At 41.9% G+C, this 24,060-nt stretch overlaps 1 protein-coding gene across 6 annotated transcripts in view; it reads right to left on the minus strand.

Moving 5' to 3' along the window:
- Window positions 1-11,852: 11,852 nt before the first annotated feature.
- Window positions 11,853-24,060, minus strand: part of NT5C3A (5'-nucleotidase, cytosolic IIIA) — a 30,357-nt gene continuing 18,149 nt past the window's right edge. For 5 of the 6 annotated variants that reach the window (XM_033076567.2, XM_033076577.2, XM_033076606.1 and 2 more), the window contains 8 exons: window positions 17,391-17,489; window positions 16,878-16,947; window positions 16,184-16,230; window positions 15,953-16,038; window positions 15,608-15,697; window positions 14,223-14,385; window positions 13,680-13,880; window positions 11,853-12,986 (listed from right to left, as the gene is read on the minus strand). In XM_033076567.2, coding sequence (XP_032932458.1) covers window positions 12,885-12,986; window positions 13,680-13,880; window positions 14,223-14,385; window positions 15,608-15,697; window positions 15,953-16,038; window positions 16,184-16,230; window positions 16,878-16,947; window positions 17,391-17,489 — 858 coding nt within the window. In that variant the 3' untranslated portion in view covers window positions 11,853-12,884. Of the gene's footprint in view, window positions 12,987-13,679; window positions 13,881-14,222; window positions 14,386-15,607; window positions 15,698-15,952; window positions 16,039-16,183; window positions 16,231-16,877; window positions 16,948-17,390; window positions 17,490-22,555; window positions 22,606-24,060 lie in introns of all 6 variants that reach the window. The other variant, XM_033076616.1, reaches the window with a different exon arrangement.

Genomic DNA, 24,060 nt, shown 5'->3' on the forward strand with positions numbered 1-24,060 from the left:
GGTGGCTGAAGAGTTCCTGGTGAACCAGGATAACAGAGTTGTCCTCCAGGGCAGATGCAGGAGAAAGAGCAGTGCTGAACCAATGTCAACTGGTGATCCCAAAAATTGCTGTGCTGAACGTTTTTGGAAGTGCTTGTCAGTGATGGGATAGCAGCAATGACGTTACCAGTACCTCTGGATAGGGTAAGTACGTCTGAAATTCTCATGCCATTGTTCCTTAGGACTTGGCAAACATGGTTTGTGAGCCATCTGAAGATGTTTTTCCTTCAAGAGGAAGTTTTTGTTGCCCCCTCATCTCATCCCTCCAGGCCCACAGGTCGCCATTTTGGAAATAAGAATGCAGCTTTGGGGAAAATCAGGGAATATATGGAACAGCTTTCTAAAAAAGGATGGTGTTTATACTGGGCGTTGCCCAGACAAAGGCAACAGAGGCCAGGTCTGCCTGGCTGTATTAGGCTAAACTGCTTAAAATCCAGAATTTCTGATCACTAACATAAGACCCAGTCCTTTTCCTTTCTTTTCGCAGCTATCGGCTTCTCCCTTGAAGGAAGGCTTGGGGCCACCTTCCTCAGCAAAGGGTTGCACTTAGGTTGAATGCTCCACCTATTGCTTCTCAGGGTGTGTGGCAGCCCCTAAAAGTGAAGACAGTCTGCCTTGCGCATTCACTGAACTGGAGCCTGGGGGCAGGGGGAGCTGACTGGGAAGTGAAATTGTGCTGGTGTGGACTGGGAGAGCTCAGCACAGTCCCTGCAACCCAGATCTAGTGATAAATAAATCCTTCCAAGTCACTATCCGATTGGAGAAGGTGACCTGTGAGGAATATGGATATAAGGGAGATATTTTCTATGTCAAAGTGTAAAATAATTTTTTTAAGGAGAAAATAGCTATTTAGAATTCATCTGGCTTCTATTTAGAATTCATCTATTTTTTCTCAGATGTCCGAGAGGTAAATGGAGAGCTGTGACTCACAGAGGGGATGAGGATGGGCTGCTGACTCTGGCATTGTCATAAGGGATTTTTGAGGCAGCTTGGAAGACAGAGACGTCCAAGAAACAGTCTCTTAGGCCCCATAAGGGGAAAGTCTCAATTTGATCTCAATGCTGAGGTGCACAGGGTAGAGCAGTTCCAGTAGGTGTCATGTCATTTGTCTATCTGTGTCTTTTGGACGTGTTGAATTGTATGTCTCTTGCCTTAGCTCTTTGAGGGGCATATCAGAAACCCTGGGGTCATGCATAGCATCTTATGATATCTGCATTCCTCAGCCTGGCACTGGCACCATCAAACCTTTGACTCAGGAGCTTGGACAGCCATCTGAATCTCATCTCTTTTGAGAAGCATCCAGTCTGATGTCTTTTAAGGTCTTGTTCTCAACTGTATTTACAGCTGTGCACTGCAAGGATCTATTACATCAGATTGGGACTTGGAATAATGTGAAAATAGGGAGAGGGTTCTGACCACAGGTTTCTCATGCATCCATCTCTGAGGTTCTTGTAATAAGTCATTCTGCTAACATGTTCTTCCAGCCTCATCAGCTTGCTGTCAGTCTTCCCTCAGTCATCTCATTTTGACTTCTCTCAGTCCTCATGGTCATTCTTCTGTCTGAGAGTTTTTTTCTTCCCTGTGTCATCCCCTCATTTGCCATGTCCGGTGTCACCGGTGCCTGCATATATTTGGCCCAGAGCTGCTCTGCCCTGTAGCATAGTTGGGTGTAAGTGTGATAGGACCAGTCCAAGGGACTTGCAATTTGTAATGTGGGGTGTAGTTGGACTCTAGATGATATCTGCAGACTGACGCAAGATGTCTGGAGCTGTCAAGCTATCCTGCAGAGCTTCGAATTTTGTTCTAACTTCTTTTCAGAGGCAGCTGGATCCCATCTGTGGCTTAGGGCCTAACCTTGGTTAAGGGGGTCCCCTGAGAGGATCAGTCACTGTTTGTCTTTGCAGGAGCAACCTAAATGGTGACTGTGTTACAGCACTTTTCTTTGTATTTCTTTTAGGAAATGAAGCTGGATATTGGCAGTCAAGTCGAAGTGGACAAGATGAGCAGTGATCTCAGTGTACAGAAGCAGTTGTTCTTGCTCAGGTCTCAATTTCTGGTGCAACTTTTAGGCAGTCCACTTGAAAGATTTCCCAGCCCAGGATGCCAGAGGCCAGGTGGGTCCCAGCTTAAGGTGTAGTTGTGACCTACTTCAGGTGGGCTGGTGCGGTTGCTGTTTCCCAGTATCTCAGCATGCTTTCTGGCCTTTTTCCTTTGCAGGTACTGCCCCTGCACTAGATGTGTCACAGAATAGAGGCAAGAGCAGGTGAGTTGGCATTTAGGCGAGGTAATTCATCGGCGAGCTGTGTGCTGCAGCATGCTAAATGTGTACCTTTTTGCAGGTATCGTCCAGGCAGCCTCTGGAGTCGAATGAAGATTTGAGGTTTGCTGGGGCAGTCGTGCAGAGAAGTCTTGGGGATTACTCTTCTGGAGCACAATAGTCACCTTTTCTGTTTTGTTGTCTTAGGTAACCTGAGGAGGTGCGGAGCTGAAACTGGAAACAGCAGCACCGAAGAGAATGCCGAGAACGTCTCAGTGTCCACAATGCTGATGCATTAATTTCCATCAAGGATGGATTTTATCTGCTAAGTCTTGGGGCCAATGGCTGGGATAAGGGGAAAAGCCTTTACAATCACAGGAAGCAATTTGAAGTTAGCTTAGAGGAGAGGGCTGTAGTGGGATGGGCACCTTGGAAGTAAAGGAACAGGGTTTCTCCTCAGCCTCACCAGAGCCTTTGCCAGGCAGGGCAGTTCCAACCCATGTACACGTTCTCACACACTTTGTGTCATCAGCCCTTTTTGAGTCTTGATGTCGTCACGGATCTTTTGGCCCCGGGAACCCTCCTTCTGGCTTGAAGTGATCACCATGGTCACTTGGCAGTCATCACTTCCTTTTGTTGGCCTGCCAAGCTTCTGGAGCATCCTTTTCACAGCTTTGGCACTAACTTGTTTTAAGGAGTTACATTTCATCATCACATGGCTATATTGCATTGTATGTGGTTATATTACATTGTATTTGGTTATATGTCGCTGTATGGCTAGGAAGTGGCGAAAGAACACAGCAACATGACTCCTCTTCCAAGCAGCAAGAAAGAGCAATTTATTGAAAAGCCATGGCATTAATATAAAGGAGATCACGAAAAACAAAGTAGAAAACACTCATTGGTCAAAGAAGGCAACACCTCTTTGAAAACATGCTATCTGCAAAGTATCACGACACACTCACACAGCTCGGTGGCCAACACCAGGTGTCTATCTGTGTTGTTCTTTCTTCCTTCCCTTGTTTTGTTTCTAAGAAAGATCCCCAGCCTCGGAAAAATCCAAGCTGGAGCCAAGAAAAGTCAACAGCCTGGGAAAAACCGGATTAGGTTTCTCCATGAGCCTTCAGCAGTGTCCACAATTATATTGCATTGTATGTGGTTATACGGCATTGTATGGGCTTATATTACATTGTATGTGCTTATGCTAGGATCTGCCCTGCCCTGGCACATAGTCATGGTTAGGTAGAGCAGGTGTAAAACTTTATTGTTGCTCTCTTGTCTATGGGGTTTTGGGTAAAAAATGTGTGGGGATATCGCCTAGCTGTCAGGTAGCCATTTGTTGACCTCCTCCCGTTGTCTCACAAGTCCCCAAGGCAGATTTCTGTCTCCGCAGTCGCCGATGCTGCCGCTTTTCCTGGAATCTACCGTTCAGTGTCGAAGATCAGCAGCTGGAAGATGCGTTCAAGCATCCTCTTCAGTGTAGCGTTTCAAGTACAGTAATTTCACGACTATAAGGTGCACCCTTTTGTCTAAAATTTTGGTCCAAACCCGGAAGTGCGCCCTATAGTGCGGTGCGCCTTATATAATGTACAAAGTTGCGACATCTGCCAACCTGGAAGAGCGAGCTGCCAGCCGAGCTGTGACCCACGGGAGCTGCAGCTGCGGGGGAGAGAGCCGGGACCTGCTGGAGCTGCAGCCATTGGGACAAGCCGGGACGTGCCGGGAGGGAGCCAGGACCTACTGGGATACAGCCAGCAGAGAGCCGGGATACAGCCGGGACACAGCTGGAACACAGCCGGGACCCGCTGGGAGCTGCAGCCGTGTTTCGGGACTGCCGTGGTTCGGGGCTGCTCACCCGCAGCTGGGATCTGGTGTGGTTGTCCTTCTCAGCATGTCCTCTGGTATTGGTCTGTCTCTGTAGTCTCCTGGGAACTGCTCTTCATTTACTCAACAGGAAGACGTGCTAACGAGTATTGCATTCAGCATCTGTAAGCACTTAATTAGCAGGATTAGGTAACAAAGGACATTTCATTACACGCACAGACCCGGTGGTCCCCTCAGGCGTAGCAGCTGCTGGAGTAGTGAAGCGAGATGGCAGTGCCAGGGCTGTCCTGGGTTAGAGAAGGGTTTATTGTGGTCAGAAACACAGGAATTCTCTAAATCTCCACGCCCAAACAATCCCGGGGGGAAGCTGGGACCCGTGTTTCTGACCACGATAAACCAATCAGAGAAAAGCTTCTTGCCTACCTGTGGGTGAAGGCGTTACTGAGGGTGGTTGTTAACGGCGAGAGTGAGTTCGACATGGACCGCACCAGATCCCAGCCGCAGGCAAGCAGCCCTGAACCACAGCAGTCCCGAACCGCGGGCAGTCTGGGTCCCTCCCGTGGCTGCAGCTCCCGGCTGTGTCCCAGCTCTCTGCCAGCTCTCTGCCAGCTCTCTCCCGGCTGTGTCCGGACCCTCTGCCGGCTGTGTCCTGGCTGTGTCCTGGCTATGTCCCGGCTCTCTGCTGGCTCTCTCCCAGCTCGCTCCTGGTTCTCTTCTGGCTCTCTCCCGGCTCTCTCCCGGTGGCCGCGGGCTGTCCCCAGCCACCCCGAACGACGGGCAGTCCCAAGCCTCACCGGCTGGCATCAGTGGTGTGCAGGAGTGCCGGGGCCTGCCCGCGCATGGGGAGGGCGCCTGTGGCTGCGTTTAAAGGCTACACCAACCTGTTGAAATGTTTCCAATTTGAGCACATGCCAGTAAACCCGCAACGGCGTGATTCTGTTACTAATTTGTTACTTTGTTTCTCGCGGCATGGAGCCTCACTGCAAAAAAAAGGTGCACCTTATAGTCAGGTGCACCTTATATAATGTACAAAGTTGCAAAATTTGCCGACTCCTGGAGGTGCGCCTTATAATCCGGTGCGCCTTATGTCGTGAAATTACTGTAAGTGTTGCAGTCAGCATGTCAGCTGAAGATTGTGTGACTGTCTATGTCTGTGAGAGTTTCTGTCACCACTGCTTGTGTCTGCCTGTGTGAGTGTGTGTGCTGACTGGTTCTAACCTTGTGTGTATGGCTTTTACCTTTCAGGTTTTTCAACTAATTTTTAAATTTAGAATAAAAAATCCCCAGCTGGAATTTTTTTTCTCTCCCCTTGGCTGGGTTTTTTCTTCCTCTGTCCCGGCCGATCTGTGAGGCGAAGTTCATCTGCTAAGTTTGGGTGCAGACTGTCCTTGGATTGGGGTTTTCGTCAGGCAGGAGGATTTTTTTTTTGAGGCTCCTGGGAACCATGTTCCAGAGGAGTGCTGTGAATGTGTGCTACGAGTGATGGTTAATAGAGTGGTTGGGACTGGTTCTAACCTTGTGTGTATGACTTTTGCTTTTCAGGTTTTTCAACTAATTTTTAAATTTAGAAAAAAAAAATCCCCAGCTGGGTTTTTTTTTTTCCTTTTCCCCCCACTGGGTTTTTTCCCCGCCTGGTCTGTGGGGCGACATTCATTGCCAAAGTTTGGTGGCGGAACATCCCGGGACTGGGGTTTTTGTCAGGCAGGAGGATTTTTGAGGTTCCCGGGAGCCATGTTCCCGTGGAGCATGGAGATCTGTGGTGTAATGAAGTGGTCGAGAAGAGAGTGACGGTGGGTTGTGGGCAAGCTGAAAGAGTTGTGTGTGGTGGACGAGTGTTATGTTTTCTGTGTGCTGATTTTCTTTTGATTTCCCGTATAAATAAAACAAACTGTGATCAACACTTCTGCAATAGAAGGATGGTTATATTCGGTTAATATGTATTTGGCTTGTGGTCAGTTTTATAGTTCTGTATTTGCTGCTCCATTTCTATGTATTGCTCTATGTGTAAATTTGCATTTAACAGTGTGTATATGGATTGTATTTGTAATTTAATTTGTATCTGTACTTGCCTTTGTATACATTGTTTGACTGTGTTTTGATGAAGTGTAAGTAAAAAAAATTCATTCAATGAAGTTCAATCACCTCTAATAACAATACTCCACTCCTTCTCTCCCCCTCCCCCCACCCGGCTCTTGTCTTTATTTGGTGTGATGTGGTAATTTTTTCCACTGCCTTTCTTGCTTTGCTTCTCACTTTGATTTCAGTCCATTTCTGACTTTGCTTTTCTATTTCTAACTTTATTTCTGTCTGTCTCTCTCACTCTGTTTCTCACTGTCTTGTCTGTCTCTCTGGTTCTCTAACTCTGTCACTATATCCTTATTTCCCTCTACCACCATTTCCCTATAAGTCTGTTTCTTTTTCTGTTTCTCGAACTGTATTTTAATACTTTTCCCTAACCCTATTTTGCTCTTTCTCTCTATTGCTTTCTCTCTCTTACCCTGTTTCTTTCTCTGTTTCTCTCTCTGTTTCCTTTTCTCTCTAACTCTCACTCTATTTCCATCTCCTGCTATATTGTTTCTCTCTCCCTCTCTGTTCCTCTCTCTCACTCTATTCCTCTCTCTCACTCTGTTTCCATCTAACTCTCTTTCTGTTTCTCTCCCTCTCACTGTTTCTCTTTGTCACCCTACTAGTTCCCTTTCTCTCTCACTGTTTCTGTCACTGTATTATTTCTCTTTCTCTCTCACTGTTTCTCTGTCACTCTATTATTTCTAATGTTGTTTTCCTTTCTAGCTTTAAAATAAAAAAGCAGCAGTAGAAACTTTCAGGCTCCCGGGGAGTAAAAGAAAAAAAAACAACCCATAAAACTTTAAAGATTTAAATTAAAAAATTTACTCCCTGTGAGCCTGAAATTTTCTACTGCGGCACCGGACATACAGTTTTTCTTATTATTATTTATATACTATATAGGCCCCCTAATTAGCCCCCACCCCCAGCCCTCCACCCCTCCCCTAGCTCCACCCCTAGCCCTAGGCCCTTCCCCTAGCCCCATGCCCTGCCAATCATCATGACATCACACAGGAGGGGTGGGGTATAGGGCTGGGGGTAAAGCTAGGGCTGGGGCCTGTGGCTGTAGGGTTAGGGTTTGGGGTTAGGGTTGGATTAGGGTTTGGGTTAAGGTTAGGGTTACTCTTAGGGTTATGTGTTAGCATTTTATTGTTAGTATTTAGAATTTGCCTATGTAGAATTTATCTATTAGTATTTGCTAACTATCTCCTAGTATTTATAACTTACCTATTTAGAATTACCTGTAGAGTCTCCGTCTTTCGGATTTATTTATTTATTTACAGTAATTTCATGATTATAAGCTGCACCATTTTGACTAAAATTTTGGTCCGAATGCGGAAGTGCGGTTTACAATCCGGAGTGGCCAATATATGAACGAAGAAATTTGCCAACCCAGAATTGCGAGCCCACAGCAGCCCTGAGCCAAGCCAAAGCCCGCGCAGCCCCGGGCGGCTGGGCAGCGGGGCTGCTCCCCAGCCCCTGGTGGCAGGGCAGCGGCGCTGCACCCCGGTGGTGGCGCAGTGGCTGGGTGGCAGCACCTTCGCCCACAGGGCCCCTCCGAGCGGCTCCGCTGGGCTCACAGCCCCCGCCACCGGCGGGCCCAGGCTCCCTGCTCCTGCCTACTGCCATGCAGCGCCCAGGGCAGGGCACCGGGGGGGGCCAGTGTGGTGCTCGGTGGGGCTCCACCGCTCACCAGAAAACTTCCTCGCCTGCAGCCCCCCCTGTCTCTGACAGCCCAGGGCAGCAGGTCCCCAGCCCACTCGGCCCCGCTGCCCTCGCCCCCCTGGGCCGCACCCTCCCCTCACCTGGGTGAGAGTGGAACTGGCAGGTTTAATAAAAGTGAGTGGTTTTTCTCTGTATTTTTTTTAGGTTTTAGGCTGCATTTAAAGGCTACCCCAATCCGTGAAAAATGTTTGCAAATTGAGCACCTGCCAGTAAAACCTGTAATCGCGCAATTGTTACTAATTTGTTACTTTGTTGCATGCGGGTCCTTGCTGCGAATGAAAGTGTGGCTTATAATCTGGTGCGGTTTATATATGGACAAAGAACGAAAAGTTGCCGACACCCAGAAGTGTAGCTTATAATAGTGAAATTACAGTATTCATTTATTTATTTAACATCTAGATAGTTTTTTACCATACTTTATTGAGATTACTTTATAAAAATAGGTTGTAACTCTCAATGGTCATTGAGAACCAGATGTAACTGGCCTTAGGTAACGAGGGGCTCGCTAGAACTGATTATTTCTACTCCACTAATGCAAAAGGCTGGTGCTATTGTCAGAGCCGGTAGCTGGCTGCTATTAGGAAAGGAAGTTACTGGCAGCCAACGTTAGCAATTGATGCCTGAATTGTCAGTGGCTCAGTGGGAAAGAAAAGGAACATGGGTTCATGCCCAGAAAACCCCAGGTATTTATGAATATTTTTTTCTGTGTGATTTTTGTCCTAATTTGATAGCAATACTTTCTGCTGTGTAACTCCATCTGGTCCAAGTATAACAGACATTATACTTAAATCAGAATTTGCAGTTGTTGAACTTGAATGTTTTTCTTTGTGAAAAGAAATCTCAAATTTCCTTTAAATTTAAAAATGATACATTTAGCTAGTATGGGATGCAAGTTTTTAGCTCAATGTTTATTTGACAGTGAGAGGACATTTGGGCTGGCTGCAACACCCTCTAAGAGGAGGATTCATTTTCAGCTAAATAAAGTCCCGAATACTTGACCTTGGACATGTATTACAGACAGAACAGATATTGTGAGTAGAGGAAGAAAAAAGAGTAACAAATTCACTGAATTTTATTTATTTCTTTAACTTTAGATATACTCTTTTGGCTATGGGAAAATGGTCTGGGAAAGCCATATCTTTCTTTCCAAACTAAACCATAAATTAGTTTTTTTAGGGTTATTTAGGGTTGCAAAATGTTTTTGCAAAATTTTATTTAGACATACTATTCACAGTATTTCTTTCTTAAAACTCAAAGTAGAATCTCAATAACAATTGCAAGAATTAGCTGGCTGGAGAAGAATGGCTTAACCTGTAGCTGTAGAGTTAATTTTGTTTGCAGTTAATTTTGTTAATGGTTTTGGAGAGGCAACTGATAATACAAATTCTAATTTCTATCCAACAGTCTAGTGATAAAACAATGGGATTTTGCTAAAGTGGAGGACGATATTTAAAAATGCATTGCATGTTTTCCCTTAAGTATTACATAAGAAAGAGTTATGGTTGGCAGTGGGATATGAGACGAACAGACAGTGATAAATCTGTACAGCACCATGCAGGCTTTTAAGATCTGACCTCCTGGTTTAGGTTGACTGCATGAATTTTTTCTATAAAGTTGTATGAATGGCATTTCAAGAAGTAAATTATTTGGCACTGAAATACCTCTTGTACAGAAAATGGGTTCTATTAAGTAACTGCAACGTGGCTTAACTGCTTTCAAGTCCTAGCAAAGGTTTACTGATCCTTAGCACAGGTTCTGAGACTAACAGGATTTTATGCTAGGACAAAAGTGTGCTGGAGATCTTAACTTACCTGCATCTTCATGGAAGGACAAGAATCCTTTTCTTTAAGTGATTGTCAACATTTGGTGACCGAACTTATGTTGTCCACCTGTTTGGAGGAGAGATTGGAAAATCTTCCTTGCATAATGCTTGAAAGATGGTAGTTTCTTCTGAAATCCTCTACCAGTTTTAGATGTCCATGTAGTTGGAAAACCATCTAATTTCCTTCTGATATGGGTGGGTTCTAGGGAGGATGAATACTAATTTCAATAATTCAGATTAAGATATAGTTGGGAGAGCTGTTTTTGTAACTGCTTTTAGAGATGCTTCATAGTCCTTTTCTATATTGCTCTGCAATATGGTCTTCTATATGGTTTTGTTTATTTGTTGGGGTTTTTTAAATTGTGGGTTGAACAAGATTATCATCATGCTGAAAGAGTGGTGGCTTGCTCACCTACTCAGTGAGGGTGAGGAAAAATTCTGGAGATAGGAATGAATGAATTTGTATATCCTGAGGTAAGTGATGAGAACATGGGACACTCTTCCCTTCTCAGAAACACCGCATAGAGACCAGAACTGCCCTCTTCCTTTTTACTGGTGCTGGGATAATCAGGGAAATCATTACACTTTTAGTCAGAATGCCAAAGTGTTGCTGACATCTCATGCTGGGAAGCTGTATCAACTACACTTCGCATTCTCTAAATTTTAGCTGTCATCTGTATTTCAAAGATAAACTGCCTGTAAATAGAAAACTTTGTCCCAGTGTAAACTTTGGGAGTAATGCCTGGTAATCATACTCTTGCAACTAGAGGCTGGTTGAGTAAGCATGCATCCAAACACCTCGATGTTTTTCAGAAGGCCTTTGCTGCCTTTTATTTGGCAGCTATGACAAAGGAGCCAGCATGACTGCACGTTCAAAAAAAGCTCTAAACTCAAGATTCATTAACCCTACTCCCCCCTCCCAAAACCATAAGATTAGCTCAGCTAATGTAATTTCTGCAGGTGCCTAAAACCCCAAATGTAAACTGTTAAAGAAATTGTGTCCGCTGAGCTTTCCTGGAAATGCTGCAGCACTCCCCCAAATCCTTGTTGTGCCTGGGTGGTGCAGAGCAATTCACTCGGTGGGCAGCTCATGCCAAGTCACATGTAGCATGGTGCTGCTTATCCTGCCCATGGTCCTGAAGGGGCAGCACAGGCACAAGGGAGGCTGTAAGAAGGCTGCTCCCTCCCTCTCACTTTTGCCATGACCATTCTGCCCTCCTTCCTGCCCCAGGAAAATGGAGGGGACAGAGGGAGAGGCCACAGGGACTGGACCAAACATTACACCCAGTCCCTGTGGCCGCTGACTCAGCAGCTGCTACTGGTGCCTTCAAGCTTTCCCCATCTTTTGGCTATGGCTGACAGGCTCTTAGCAGCTGTTGCTCCCATTTTCTCCTGTCCCTGGCACTGCCAGGGTGCTTTCAGCTCCTCCAATTTGCTGCTGCTGCCTGAGTCACACCTTTGGAATGGAAGGCAGCCAAGGCACTATCCTCAAGATCCTCACCTTGGTTGTCCTACTGGTTTTTCTCTCAAGACTCCCACCTCTGACCTCCTGGCTGCCTCTGTCAGGCCTAGGGAATTGCATGACTGTAGGTTTTGTTCAAGGAGGACATCATCCCTCAAACACTCTGCCTGTTCAGATGCAGGCTGGAATTCCTAAAAATTCCCTGTGCTCAGCAGTTCCCTGATGGCACAGCATGTGCTATGTGAGTTGTGAAAGGATGCTCACACTACCTCAGACTGTGCATTGAGCCTCTGCCCTGCATTCAAAACACAGGTATGATTAATTTCATTTTACTGCAGAGGATGCAGAGGTGGGGTGTGGAAACTATCCTCTCTTTTCCTTTCTTGGAAAAGCTCTGGCAGGGGTAGTAACAGATGTAACACTGCTGATTCGGAAAAAATGTGTCTGGTGATACCCAGTCATAATTTTAATAACAGACCGCAGGCTGTAAGGAAAGAGGCTGTTTCTTGAGAAGTATATTAATTCTGTTGGAAGAGAATGCAGATCTAAGCTCTCCCACATTTCCATTACAATTCCTCAGGGAATGGAAGATGGCACAGTTACTGCTCTGTATAAAAGAAAGCAAAGGGGAACAATGATTATATTGCACATTAGGGGAGTTGTATGATTTGCTCTCTTTTATTAAGGAATAGATTTAGTACAGCTGAGACCTCATAGGAGCAGTGTCACAACATCATCTTTAACCTATCCTGCAACATATCCAAGTAAACTTCTGAAATTGTGGCTGTATCAAGCTGCATCACTCTGTACACAATGCTGAGAGGTGCTGTAATGTGCTCATTATATACTTTCTGAGGAATTTTTTTGTGGTGAGGGTGGGGAAACTGGCACAGGTTGCCCAGAGAGGTGGTAGATGCCCCATGCCTGGAAACATCCAAAGGTCAGGTTGAACGGGGCTCTGAGCAGCCTGGTCTGGTTGACAGTGCCCCTGTTCATTGTGGGCAGGCTGTGGACTATCTGTTTGTGAAACTATTTGTTTTTACAAAGATGAAAAATTTTATCTCAGACACACTAACTTAAAATATTCTTGCCATTTCACAGAGGATAAAGAAACAGTAAAGATAGAGAATGTTTTGCAATGATGCAAATATATGAAGAAGAAACACTTTGCCTGAATTGGGTGAATAAAAGCATTTTTACTTGAAGAAAAATATATGTATGAAAAACTTGAGTGAAATTATGTACCATTATGAGTAAGATCCTTCAAAGTACAGCTGAGACTGAAATGTCATTGAAAAGGCAACAAGTGCACACTCTCTTCACAGAGCGTTTACAGCTTCAATTTCACAAAGTAGCCATGTTTTCTAAAATGCTCCTCTGAAATGCCTGATTAAAAAGGGCAGTGAACCACAGTATCCCATTCAGCAGCAGTTTATCACATCTATAAATCCAATTTAGACCTCATTAAAACAGGAGTGTGAGACAATAAAGAACAGCGTAAGAGCAGTAAAAGGAGCTTGTAGTTGACAATTGATACCATACATATTCCATAATACCAAAATGAAGGTAAGTTTTAAATTAAATCAAACAGTTCTGCAAATGAGTAATAAACACATCTAAGATAGCACATTTGTGCTCTTCTGTCCAGTTGCTTCCTGGAAGGAATGGAGTGACTTGACACTGACTGCAATTTACAGGATTTTCTGTAGAATGGAGTTGGCAACTTCCAGGGATTCATCTTTCACCAAGACAATATCATAAGAGTCCATGTATTTTTCCAAAAGCTCATCTACCTAATTGCAGAAGGGATAAAGAGAAAGACTCCCTTAGTTATAGAATTGATTATTGAAAGAGTTTTTAGCATTAAGATATTTTCACCAAACTTTGGGAATAAAACATGCAAATAATGTATCGCTCCTACAAGTGAATTCCACAGCAAGACAGATTAGGAGTGGCCTGACCTAAAGTGCATTCTAGGATCTTACGCATAGAGATACTGAAAGAAGAACTATTTCCGGAAGGGCAGGGAGAACTATAAAACTGAAGTTTTCTGTCTTCTCATGCAAATGGATGTTCATTACAACTTATCAAATAATCACTTGACTGTCACTTAAAAACCCCACAAAGTAAAAAGAAAAGAGGAGAGACTGCCTGGATTTGTTATTTGAGTGATTATAATTTTTCTCAATTATCAACTGAGTACTGAAAGGAGGAGCCACAGCAATTTAAGAGAATTAATTTTTATAGCCTCTGAATTTTTCTTCACTAGGGAACACCTGTTTGGAAGTCATTCTGTACAAAACCCAAGGCAATATATACTTGCGGCTCTGAGCTTATGGGTTACAAAAAATCCACAAAAAATGTTTGAAATTTCAACCCAAATATAAGCTAAACACTTGGTTTGACAGCTGAACTATATTTTAACAATCCTGTTTCTAACTCCCAGTGTTCCATTCAAAGCCTACAAGGTTATGTAAGTTACTTACTTTATCATTGAGATAGCCAATCTTAAGAATGTGCTCAACATTTGCTACTCCGTCTGCCATACTCAAGTCTCCTTGAGAATCACCCAGCAGTATGATATTGCTGTTGTCTTTTAGCTGTTTGAAGTACTCTGTGTTCTTCAAGGCACCATCATGTTTGTTGTAAACGTGAATCAATTCTCCTTTAAATCCTTTTAATATTCCCTATTGAAAAAAGCAACACTGAAGTTATTTCTGGTACCATTCAGGCAGAACAGAATCCAGAATGAAAGAGATGATGTTACTGTTGAGCCACGACTGAACTATATAATCTATGATGATGAACAAGATAAATTAGTTTAGAGTAATGTCATGGCTTTGACAGCACAGTTAAGAGTAGGAAGACACTGACTCTGCCTGCTTGGAGGAGTGTACATATCTATATCTAACTCTCTCTATGTATCTGTATATATCTATCTTGTAGTGTGTATAAATAGCTACTAAATACCACAAACAGTGTGGTATTTATCAAACGTATTTGATAAGAATGTGCTATCTCATACGTACATTTTCATCAAAATCCATGAAATTGGAAACCACTTTGACATTAGAATGGTAGACCCCAGCTTGGTGGATTACTTCCTCAAGGATGTCGCCAATCCCAGCAGAAAATATGAACACAGGAATATTATGTTCACTGAGCTTATCAAAGAAGTTCTCATACCCTTCTCTGCAATAAAGAATGCAAATATAAATCAAATCTCAAGTAAAGAAAGTCAAGAAAAGTCTGAGTTTTTAGGAGACAATCACATCATCTTTGGAAAAGAATTAGTATTTCCTGAGCATTTTACTGCATTTCTTTTACTTCACCTTTTCAGGTAAGCAAAACCCATCAACCTAACACAAGGTATCTTTGCAAGAAACTGCTCCATCAAGCTGTTTAGTCTTGGTCTGTATGACTTTTCCTCCCAAAACATCTAATCATGTTTTAAAGATTTAAAAACACTTCCCCCTCCCTTGTTCTACTCCAGAACAAGTAGGCAGCTAGCAGAACTCACTCTAGCTACTATCAGGCTGCACATCTCCTTTCAATTTTTCTTGCTTAAATATGTGACTTTCTATAGGGTCATTACTATAAAACAAATTTTGTTTTTAAATCTTGAAAACATTTATTGTTGCTCTCTCTTGAAAGTTTTTTAGTATTTAGTACCCTATGTATAGTATTCCAAGAACAAGATAATATTATCTCCATATGCTTTCTCCATGGAGACATAGATTGGTAGAATTTTATATTTTTAAAAAGTATTGTGAAAGTTCTGGAAAGAGTTTTAGCTTGTGGATGAAGATTCAATGAACAGGGACTTCGGACCTCATACAGGCAGAGACTGGGTGCTTGTCTGTTGTACAAAAAATAAGGATTTGATCAGCGTTATAAACAAATACTTTCACAATTTAAGTTCTAACATTTTAATATTCCAAAATTTACAGACAGTTTTAGAGGACTTTCAAAGAGATGAAAGCCACAGCACATTCTGAACATGGATTTTGCTGGTTTTTAAAACTGCCTTCATCCATAGATGAAGAACAATATTTAATACAACATATGAAACATATTCCTCAAGTGTTTCTGAAAGCAATTAAGTTAAAAGGATCATCAGTGCAATTTAAAGAGGATGAAAGCCTACTGAAATTAAGCTGGTAGAGAAGGGACTAAAAAAAGATCCAGATCTCTGCTTTATATGATGAGATTATTGTATGCATTTACATACAACACACCAATTAAGTGGGAGCATGGAGAGCACAATGTGGTCCAATTTAAGGTGTCACATTCTCAGGAACATGAGCATGTTTTTTCAGTTTTCCTTTTTTTTTCCTCTCCCCAACACTCAGGAAGAATTTACAGAAAATGCTCTGAAACTGATTGGATATAATTCTAATCAAAAGGAACTTACTTCAACATAACATCAGATTCCCTTACAATTTCTGCAAACTTGTCCTTCTGTAAGCCTTGCTCAATGAGTAGTGCATGAGATTTATGGTACCTAGAACATAAAAAAATATGGGTTGAATGTTGCTTACTAAGGTTCACCTTTCATTAAATTTCATTATGAAAAGCATCCTGTATGGTTAATTCATGCTTATTCATGTTAAGAGCAAAACAAAACCAGTTGTACAAAACTTTAAGACATTAATTCAGTTAATGTGATAGCTAAAAGCTAAGTACTGCCATTAATTTGCTTTTAAAAACTTATTAAATCTAATCTTAATACAATCTCAAAATAAGAGGTGTCTCTTACCATTCTACCATATATGGGTATTTCTCTTCAATGGTGAGAGCTGGATCAATTTCAATGGCATAATAGGTTTCTTTCAGCTGCAATAACTGAAGGGAAAAAACCCATCAGATGTTTAATGTATTTCATAAAATACATCCGTGTTTGGTCTAAGCAATCAAAATAACATTCTTGTCAGGGAATAATGACAGATGTCTGTACAACAAACCAAATGCTTGTAGGGTTTTTGCTTACCTTTTTCCGACATTCATCTGTGATGATCTTAGAATTATCAATGATGTCTGGGAAAGGGGTGAAAAAAAAGAGAGTTAAACAAGATGGTACATTTCATACCAATATGCTTCCTCAGAACTTTTTCTACCAGCAGCCAGCAAAAAGCACATTTTTCTTCGTAAGTATAAATATGCTCTTCCTTTCATCTCTGAATTACAAAGACAGTTACAAGCTTTTGTATCTGTTTCTTAAGTGTTTCTGAAATCATCCTGAGGCATCCTATGTATTTTAGAGTTCCCACTTCTCCTTATTTTGTTCCAAAAGACTACAGCATAATGATAAAATTGCCAAGAATTCTAAGGCATTTACTATCTGGTTCTTGCAGGCATCAGGACTATGTGGACTCTTGAAAAACAAAAGTCAACCATGCCATATTTAACCACTATCATCTGAGGGTTCAAAACTTATTGCTTTAACTGGGATCAAATTAAAGCATTTAATCACAAATTAAATCTGTGATTTAATTCACACTGATTTTGATTAATATATATGTACACATAAAAACACAGTTACTAGAATACTTTGTCAGTAGAATGTACAAATTAGGTAGCAAATCAATATAAAATCTCATTAGAAAATGCATAGAAAATTAAAATACAGGAAAAACTAAAAGGAGCGAACAAATCAATCTGTATTAAAAAAAAAGAGTACTCACTATGACAAGTTGGACATCTTTTTCCATTGTAGGAAAATCTACTTAATGTCATATCAAAATCTGTAATAATCTATTTGAGGAAAGAAAAAGCAAAACTGTCTTATAACATGGAGGAACAAAATAAAGAATGGCTAGAAATTCTGAATGATCAACAATAGCTGCAGCTGAGTAGCATGTGTGTCACAGAAGCCTCCCTATTCTATTAAGCCATTGTCACAGAAGCTAGCATATCCCAGAAGAGTAACATTTTTTCTAACAAAACTGCTTTTCCCATTCCTTTGGTGAGAATATTTCCTGAAATTACTAAGCTTCTATGCTTATGTCATTTGCTTAACTAGTGTTTGGCTGAGTTACAGTTGAATCAACAAAGACTATTAAAAGAGTTAACATGTGTAGGTTTTGGAGATTTCTTGAAGGTTGAATTCTATTACATATATATGGATATGCTTAAATATTTTGGCATAGAGTAACAATTCCACAGCTGCTTTTATTCCAAACTGGTTATAACTTTACCTGAAGTTTGGCAGCTCCACCTTTGATGAGGCCACAAATAATCTCCTCTACTCTTGCTGGGTCCTTAATATGGACAGTCTTCTTCTGAAATTCTGGCATCTATGAAAAGTAAGAAAAAAGACATAAATACACACGCAGAAGAAAACTTACTAGCCAATAGCTGCTATCCATCAGATTGGAAGCTCTGCACCTATAAACAGTTTCATGTGACATCAAGACATGGTCAGGACAGAAAGACAAGAGTAAGAAGAAACAGAAAATACTCTGGATATGTTAATCAATGACTGCATACTGTTCTGTTTGCTTACAACATCTGTTTTTATTTCCTTTCCTAATATCACGTTATTCACTAAGTTGACACTCACAGAAAAGGTCATTATATTTGTAGGAAAAAAGGGAGATATATATGGACAGGATATATGGTATCACCTTGTGATTCAGATATGTCACTAGGAGATGGTGAATCTTACAACTAACTCTCTTTGCAATTAATATGCCCTTTAAGTATCATCAGAGATAAAGAAGACATTCATCGTGTCCATGAGAATGCTGAATGAATGTCAACTGAGTACTTCAATATAACAAGGCTATGCAGTAATCTCTCCTCCCTTGCCAGTCCATCAATTGCTACCATTACCTATTTCACTGCACACTTTTGAAATAACACATGATATAATACTAGATATACCTTTTGGATTGTATATTTCTTGAATGTTTTGAAAAATGCTGAATTTGGTGTAAAACAAGAAAAAAAGTCCCCAAACCCACAAAATTCCATTCTTCCCCAAACAATTCCCCAAGCCTTTGTCTACTCTTCAAACTGGCACAATGGTAAAAGAGCTATTTATTTACAGAAATTTCCCAATGTAGCATGTGTTTATTTCCTTTATAATCATGTATGGACTCATTCTAAAAAAAAAGGCATTGGATGTTTGGAATCTGTCTAAACAGGCATTTATGAGTAGTAAGCTTTATTTTCTGTTTATAAAACTTCAGCGATTATAAAATGTTAGGAATTACATTTTTAACATTCTGATCGTTCAACCTTCCTTTTCTTACAGCTAGCACGTAATCTTTGTTGCAATAAGCTAATTAAAAAAAGAAAGGTGTGTGGGCGGCAGTTTCAATTTCAGGACATTTCTGGACCCAGATTGTCACCAACTGTCAGTAAGTCATGCAGAACTCTTTCTTCCAGTTGTTATTGCTAGTAAGTCTTTTCTTCATTAGTAGCAGCCAACTTGCAGTTAAACTGCAATTTAGTTATCACATAAGAAAAAGGTGGCATTTTAAAGTATTACAAACGTATGTTTTTATAAGGGAAAAGACACGTGTACCAGACACAAGAAGGATTCAGACATACCTTGAAATATCAGCTCTAGTCTACTCTGTTCTCAGATGGGAGCTGCAGCTACATCCTTATCAGATGAGCAGAGGCTCATCTAACTCATTCTTCAAAACCTCCACTCACATATTCCTCATTTTCCTCAATTACCGTTATGTTACAAAAGTTTGCTTAATGTCTAATTTTCCTTACTGTAATTTTAAATCATTCAACTTGGAGAAAAGTGTTCTTTTTCTCAGACGTTCACAGGATAAATTTTTCCCTTCTGCCTGAAGGTAAAACCCCAGTGTTCTTCAATCTTCTTTTGCAGAACACAGTTTTCAAAGTTTCTGATAATTCTTGATGTTGTCTTGGCCTACCCACTTGAACCATTTGTCTTTCCAACACAGCATCCATGACTGTGGGTAAAACCTTTCTGCTCTGCTCTGACAAGGCCTTGGCTGAAGGGCAGCGTTGGCCCTTGTCTTCTAGGTAGCATCTTTGCATGTACATCAAAATACAGGCCTCGTGTTAGGAGAGATACGGCAAGAATGATTCAAATTCCGTTGGTAATCACCAAATAGTCTTTAAAATTACTCCTAGAAAGAAAGAGGTATTTGTGCAAAATGTTAATTTTTAATCTTTCTGGTTTGTATCCTTTCTTCCATGTCAGTGCTTCTATCTTTCCATATAACAAATAATTCTAATTCCCACTGTGCTTACTGCTACTTTCTGGCTGATATCCTCAAAGATACTGCTGAAAACAGAAATCCTTCTATCCTTCCCTAATCACGAGACTCTGATAAATTTCCAAGTTTTTCTACCCATTCAAAAAGTTTCACCTATACCACAGTGTCTTGTAAAAAATGCTGCCCTGAACAGGGTATTCATTACTTCTTTGCTTTATAAATCTCATAAAGAAACAAACTCTATTAATTTCACTCCAATTAGAAGAATTAAGGGTTTCCCTTCTGATCCTTTGGAAAAGACATTTTCTGCAAAAGTGGTATTTCCTAAGCCAATATCCCTGAGTTCCTTGTGTTGTTGCAGTGTACTTCTTTTAGCACAGCAAAGTCACAAAAAGTTAGGATTGACTTCCAGCTCTCAGCTACTTCCCAAGTGGGAGTAATTGAGAAAGCTAATGAGTGTTGACAAGAAACAGAATTCCTGAAAAAATCCATTAAAGAATTCACCAATCTTTTGAGATATACCTTTACAAAGTATTTCTTTATTCACAATTAGCAGCACATCTAGCTTCACAAAACAAAATATTAATAATCCGCGACTCTTTAAAGGTGTTTTATGGTATTTCTTTTGTATGTTACGTAGTACTACTAGACAAAAGTAAGCTTTCCACTTTTTTCCTGCATATACAATATTCTTTATCATGAAACAAAAGCACTTTGACTTTAGACATTTACCAAAGCACTTTGACTTGATTTGGTAATTTTTTTACTGTAATTTGACTTATCTAATTATTTTAACTTTCAGCAAATTATATACGTATTTTTAGATTTGGAATGCAAAAATTAAACAGTGAAATCTAAATGCATGCTTTTTTAAGAAGTAGTTCAAGCATTATTTGGTTGACTTACATACTAAGCAACAGATTTCCTAATATAACTAACTTAAACAGATGTTGGGGTAGATGGAGAGACCAGAGGAAGGGACTGGATGAGAAAAATTGGATTGTTTGGTACTGTTTTATTTCAGACTGAGCCCTTACGTACAGTAATTTCACAAATACAAGCTGCACCATTTTGACTAAGATTTTGCTCCCAAACCGGAAATGCGGCTAATACTCAGGAACGGCTATGTGAATAATTTTCTGACATTTACAACCTCACAAGTGCCAGCCAGGGTGCCCAGCCGAGCAGCTGCAAAGCCGGCATTTCGCGATTGTTACAAATTGTTATTCTGTTGCACCACGGGTGGACCCTGGCTCCCTGCAGACAGCACAGGGGGCGGGGAGAGAGGTGGGAGAGCTCTCTCCTTCCCTCCTCTGCCGCAGCCCGGGGGAGAGACGGGGGGGCCCCGTGCCACCATCGCCGCGGCTCGGGGAGGCGGCAGGGGCCCTGTGCCGCCATGGCCGCGGCCCGGGGAGGCGGCGGGGGCCCCGTGCTGCCATTGCCGTGGCTCGGGGAGCAGGCGGGGTGCTCCGTCCCCGCCTGCCGCTGCCGCCGCGGGAGCGGGGGTGCTCTGTACCTGCCTGCCACCGTGGGGCAGTGTCGGGCCATGGTGACCAAACCCAGTGGCAGCGGCGGCTGGCCCCGAGCGGCCCCGCCGAGCGGCAGCGCCGGGCTGGGCCACCTAGCCCCGTCGGCAGCCCCGAGCAGGCCGAGCCTGCACAGTCCGAGCCGAGCCAGTAAACCCCGCCCTGCCGCGGTTCTGTTACTATTTGGCAACTTTGTTGCATGCGGGTCCTCGCTGCGAACGACAGAGCGGCTTATACTGGGGTGCGGCTTATTTATGGACAAAGAACGAAATGTTTGCCAACACCCAGAGATGCGGCCTATACTCAGTGCGGCTTGTATTCATGAAATTACTGTAAGTTTCTGTAACAACCTGAGGAAAAATCTTGGTAAACACTTTAGTAGATCATGTTAAACAAGACATTGCTTAACATTTTAAGTATGGTGAAAGCTTCCTGCTTTGATGTTGCAAACTTCTACTCAAGATCAGTTTATAAAATTAATTTATTTCTAACACACTTTTCATTTTTGCACACAAATTGGTTGAAGAGTATTTTAATTTAGGGGGGGGGGAACGTCTTCTGCAGCAAATATAACCCAGACATTTTCAGTCTCACAGGCACTTTAAGAAGAAAAAACATTATGTCGCATTATGGATGTGACATCTGATAAAGTTTCAGGCAAATACAGTTAGATAAAATAGCCACTTTTCCCATCACTAATTCATTGTATCAGTATTTGCAACTGAATATTAAGTAGCAATTTTTTTTTTTGTCTTTATCATTATTATAGTAGAAGTAAATGAAACTGTCTAAGGAATGGTAAATGAAACGGAAACTAAAGCCACCAATTTTCTGGCAAACTGTCTCCTCCAATGTTTTACACTTCTGCCCAGTTTGGCAGTTGTTTCATTGTAGCATATATGCCATTCTTCACAGTTGAAAGAGAAAAGCAGATTCTAGTTGGAAGGAACTTATAAAGACAGATGAAAGAACAAAGGGTGAAAAGTAAGGTCAATTTGATAAAATTTGTGCTTCTATTTACTGTTTAAGAAAAAACTAACAGTCAACTCAGTGTGCACATAGACCTCCCAAAATTCTGATGTACCAGTTGATTGGGATGAGCACAGATAGAGAAACAGCCAACCAAAAACTTCCACAGCACTTAACCAAGTCAAGAAAGCTTTTCAGAACCAGGAGCTTCCACATGCAGAACTAAAATCATATAAGCAAAGGAAAAGGAATTAAGAATTCATTGTGATATGTGAAAGTACATCATATTAAATCACTTAACTGCCCCTATTTATTCTGCCATATTTTTAAAGTGTGAGAAGAGTTTTGCTTTCTTACCAAGAGCATTTACATGCTACTGAATAGCTCAGAGGTTAGTGTGTCTTAAAACATATATATGACAACTCCTAAAGGTAATTTGTGGTTGGCATATACACTGGCCACAAACACATTTTAGTTTCTAGTGTGACATTTTTAAGGAGCCTCAGAGACAAGGAAGAACAAAACTGAAAAAGATTATTTTAAAGGTTGAGCTTAGTTGGATTTTGAAATGGAAAAAAATTATCTGCTTGCTTGTGATAGCAGGCAACTGGAATAAGGATGTAGGAAATAATTTTGTAGCTAAGAACGTTATGATCATACCTTGAGGAATGAACAGTAATGGATTCACGCAGGTTTGGAAATCCCCAGTCCTACAAACCACAGAATGGGTCATTTACAACAAGGATAGTTCTGAAAATTACAAATCTATTTAGTACATGAGACATGCATCTGTGTAGCTGGGTTAAATAAAGAGGACTATTTGCCATAAAGACCATATTAAATTCTAGTTTCAAAATGAAGTTTTTTATATACAACTGGCCAACAGAAGTGCAAACAGAACTGCTTTTACATATCCAGGTGCTGCTTAGTACATAAATTGTCTTCTTAGTATGTGAGGCAGTGTGTATCTACGTGCATGCTGTGTTAATTTCATTATAAAACTGGAGCTCATGATAAGACCTGTCATTCATTTTAGTGATCTAAGTGAATTTACAGCTGCCATTGTAGGCATTTCCAATCAGGTACCGCAGGAAATTAGTAGCTGATTGTGTCCACAAGGAGTAATGTCATGTTCTGGAGCTAGGATCATATGGAATTTTTCAATCTACCGAGTGTTAGAGGTAGAGCAGTTACAGTAATTTCACGACCATAAGGCGCACCGGACTATAAGGCGCACCCCCTGGGAGTCGGCAAAATTCGCAACTTTGTAGATCAGATAAGGCGCACCGGACTATAAGGCGCACCCTCTGGGAGCCGGCAAAATTTGCAACTTTGTAGATCAGATAAGGCGCACCGGACTATAAGGCGCACCCCCTGGGAGTCGGCAAAATTCGCAACTTTGTAGATCAGATAAGGCGCACCGGACTATAAGGCGCACTTTTATTTTGCAGCGAGGTTCCGCCCCCAGCTCACACCGCCTCAACCCGGCAGCCATTGGCCCCTGGGCCTGCCTCCACCCGGTAGGGGCGGTGCCGCGAGGCACTGGGCCCGCCTTCACCCGGCAGCCATGGGCCCCCAGGACTGCCTGGACCCAGGAAGGGGGGTGCCGTGGGCCCCCTGGCCCGCCTTCACCCGGCAGCCATGGGCCCCCTGGCCCCCCTCCACCCGGCAGGGGCGGTGCCGCAGGCCCCTGGGCCCGCCTCCAGTTGGCTGCCGTGGCACTTCCGGCTCCCCCCATGGCTCACAGCTCACACTTCCGGTTTGGCAAATTTTGCAACTTTGTACATCATATAAGGTGCACTGGACTATAAGGCGCACTTCCAGGTTCGAGGGAAAATTTTAGTCAAAAGGGTGCGCCTTATAGTCATGAAATTACTGTACTTTCCTCCTGCTACCCAGCAAACAAGTCCCACTGATTAACACAAAAATTAAAAAATGTCAGATAAAAAACCCCATAAAAAGGACAACTGAGTGACCTTTTGTTTTCACTGTCAGTAATTTTAAGTAGGGAAGGATGAGTTGATGAATTACTTGCTATCTTAAATACATAGGAGATACGGCTCATTTCACAATCAACTCTAAACACAGAAATATTACTAGTAATATTTCAAACTGTAGGAGGTTGTCATCATAAGTCTGCTAAGTAAAGCTTTGACAAAGGACAT

This window comes from Catharus ustulatus, chromosome 1 (genome assembly GCF_009819885.2).
Source record: "Catharus ustulatus isolate bCatUst1 chromosome 1, bCatUst1.pri.v2, whole genome shotgun sequence".
NCBI classification, from domain to species: domain Eukaryota; kingdom Metazoa; phylum Chordata; class Aves; order Passeriformes; family Turdidae; genus Catharus; species Catharus ustulatus.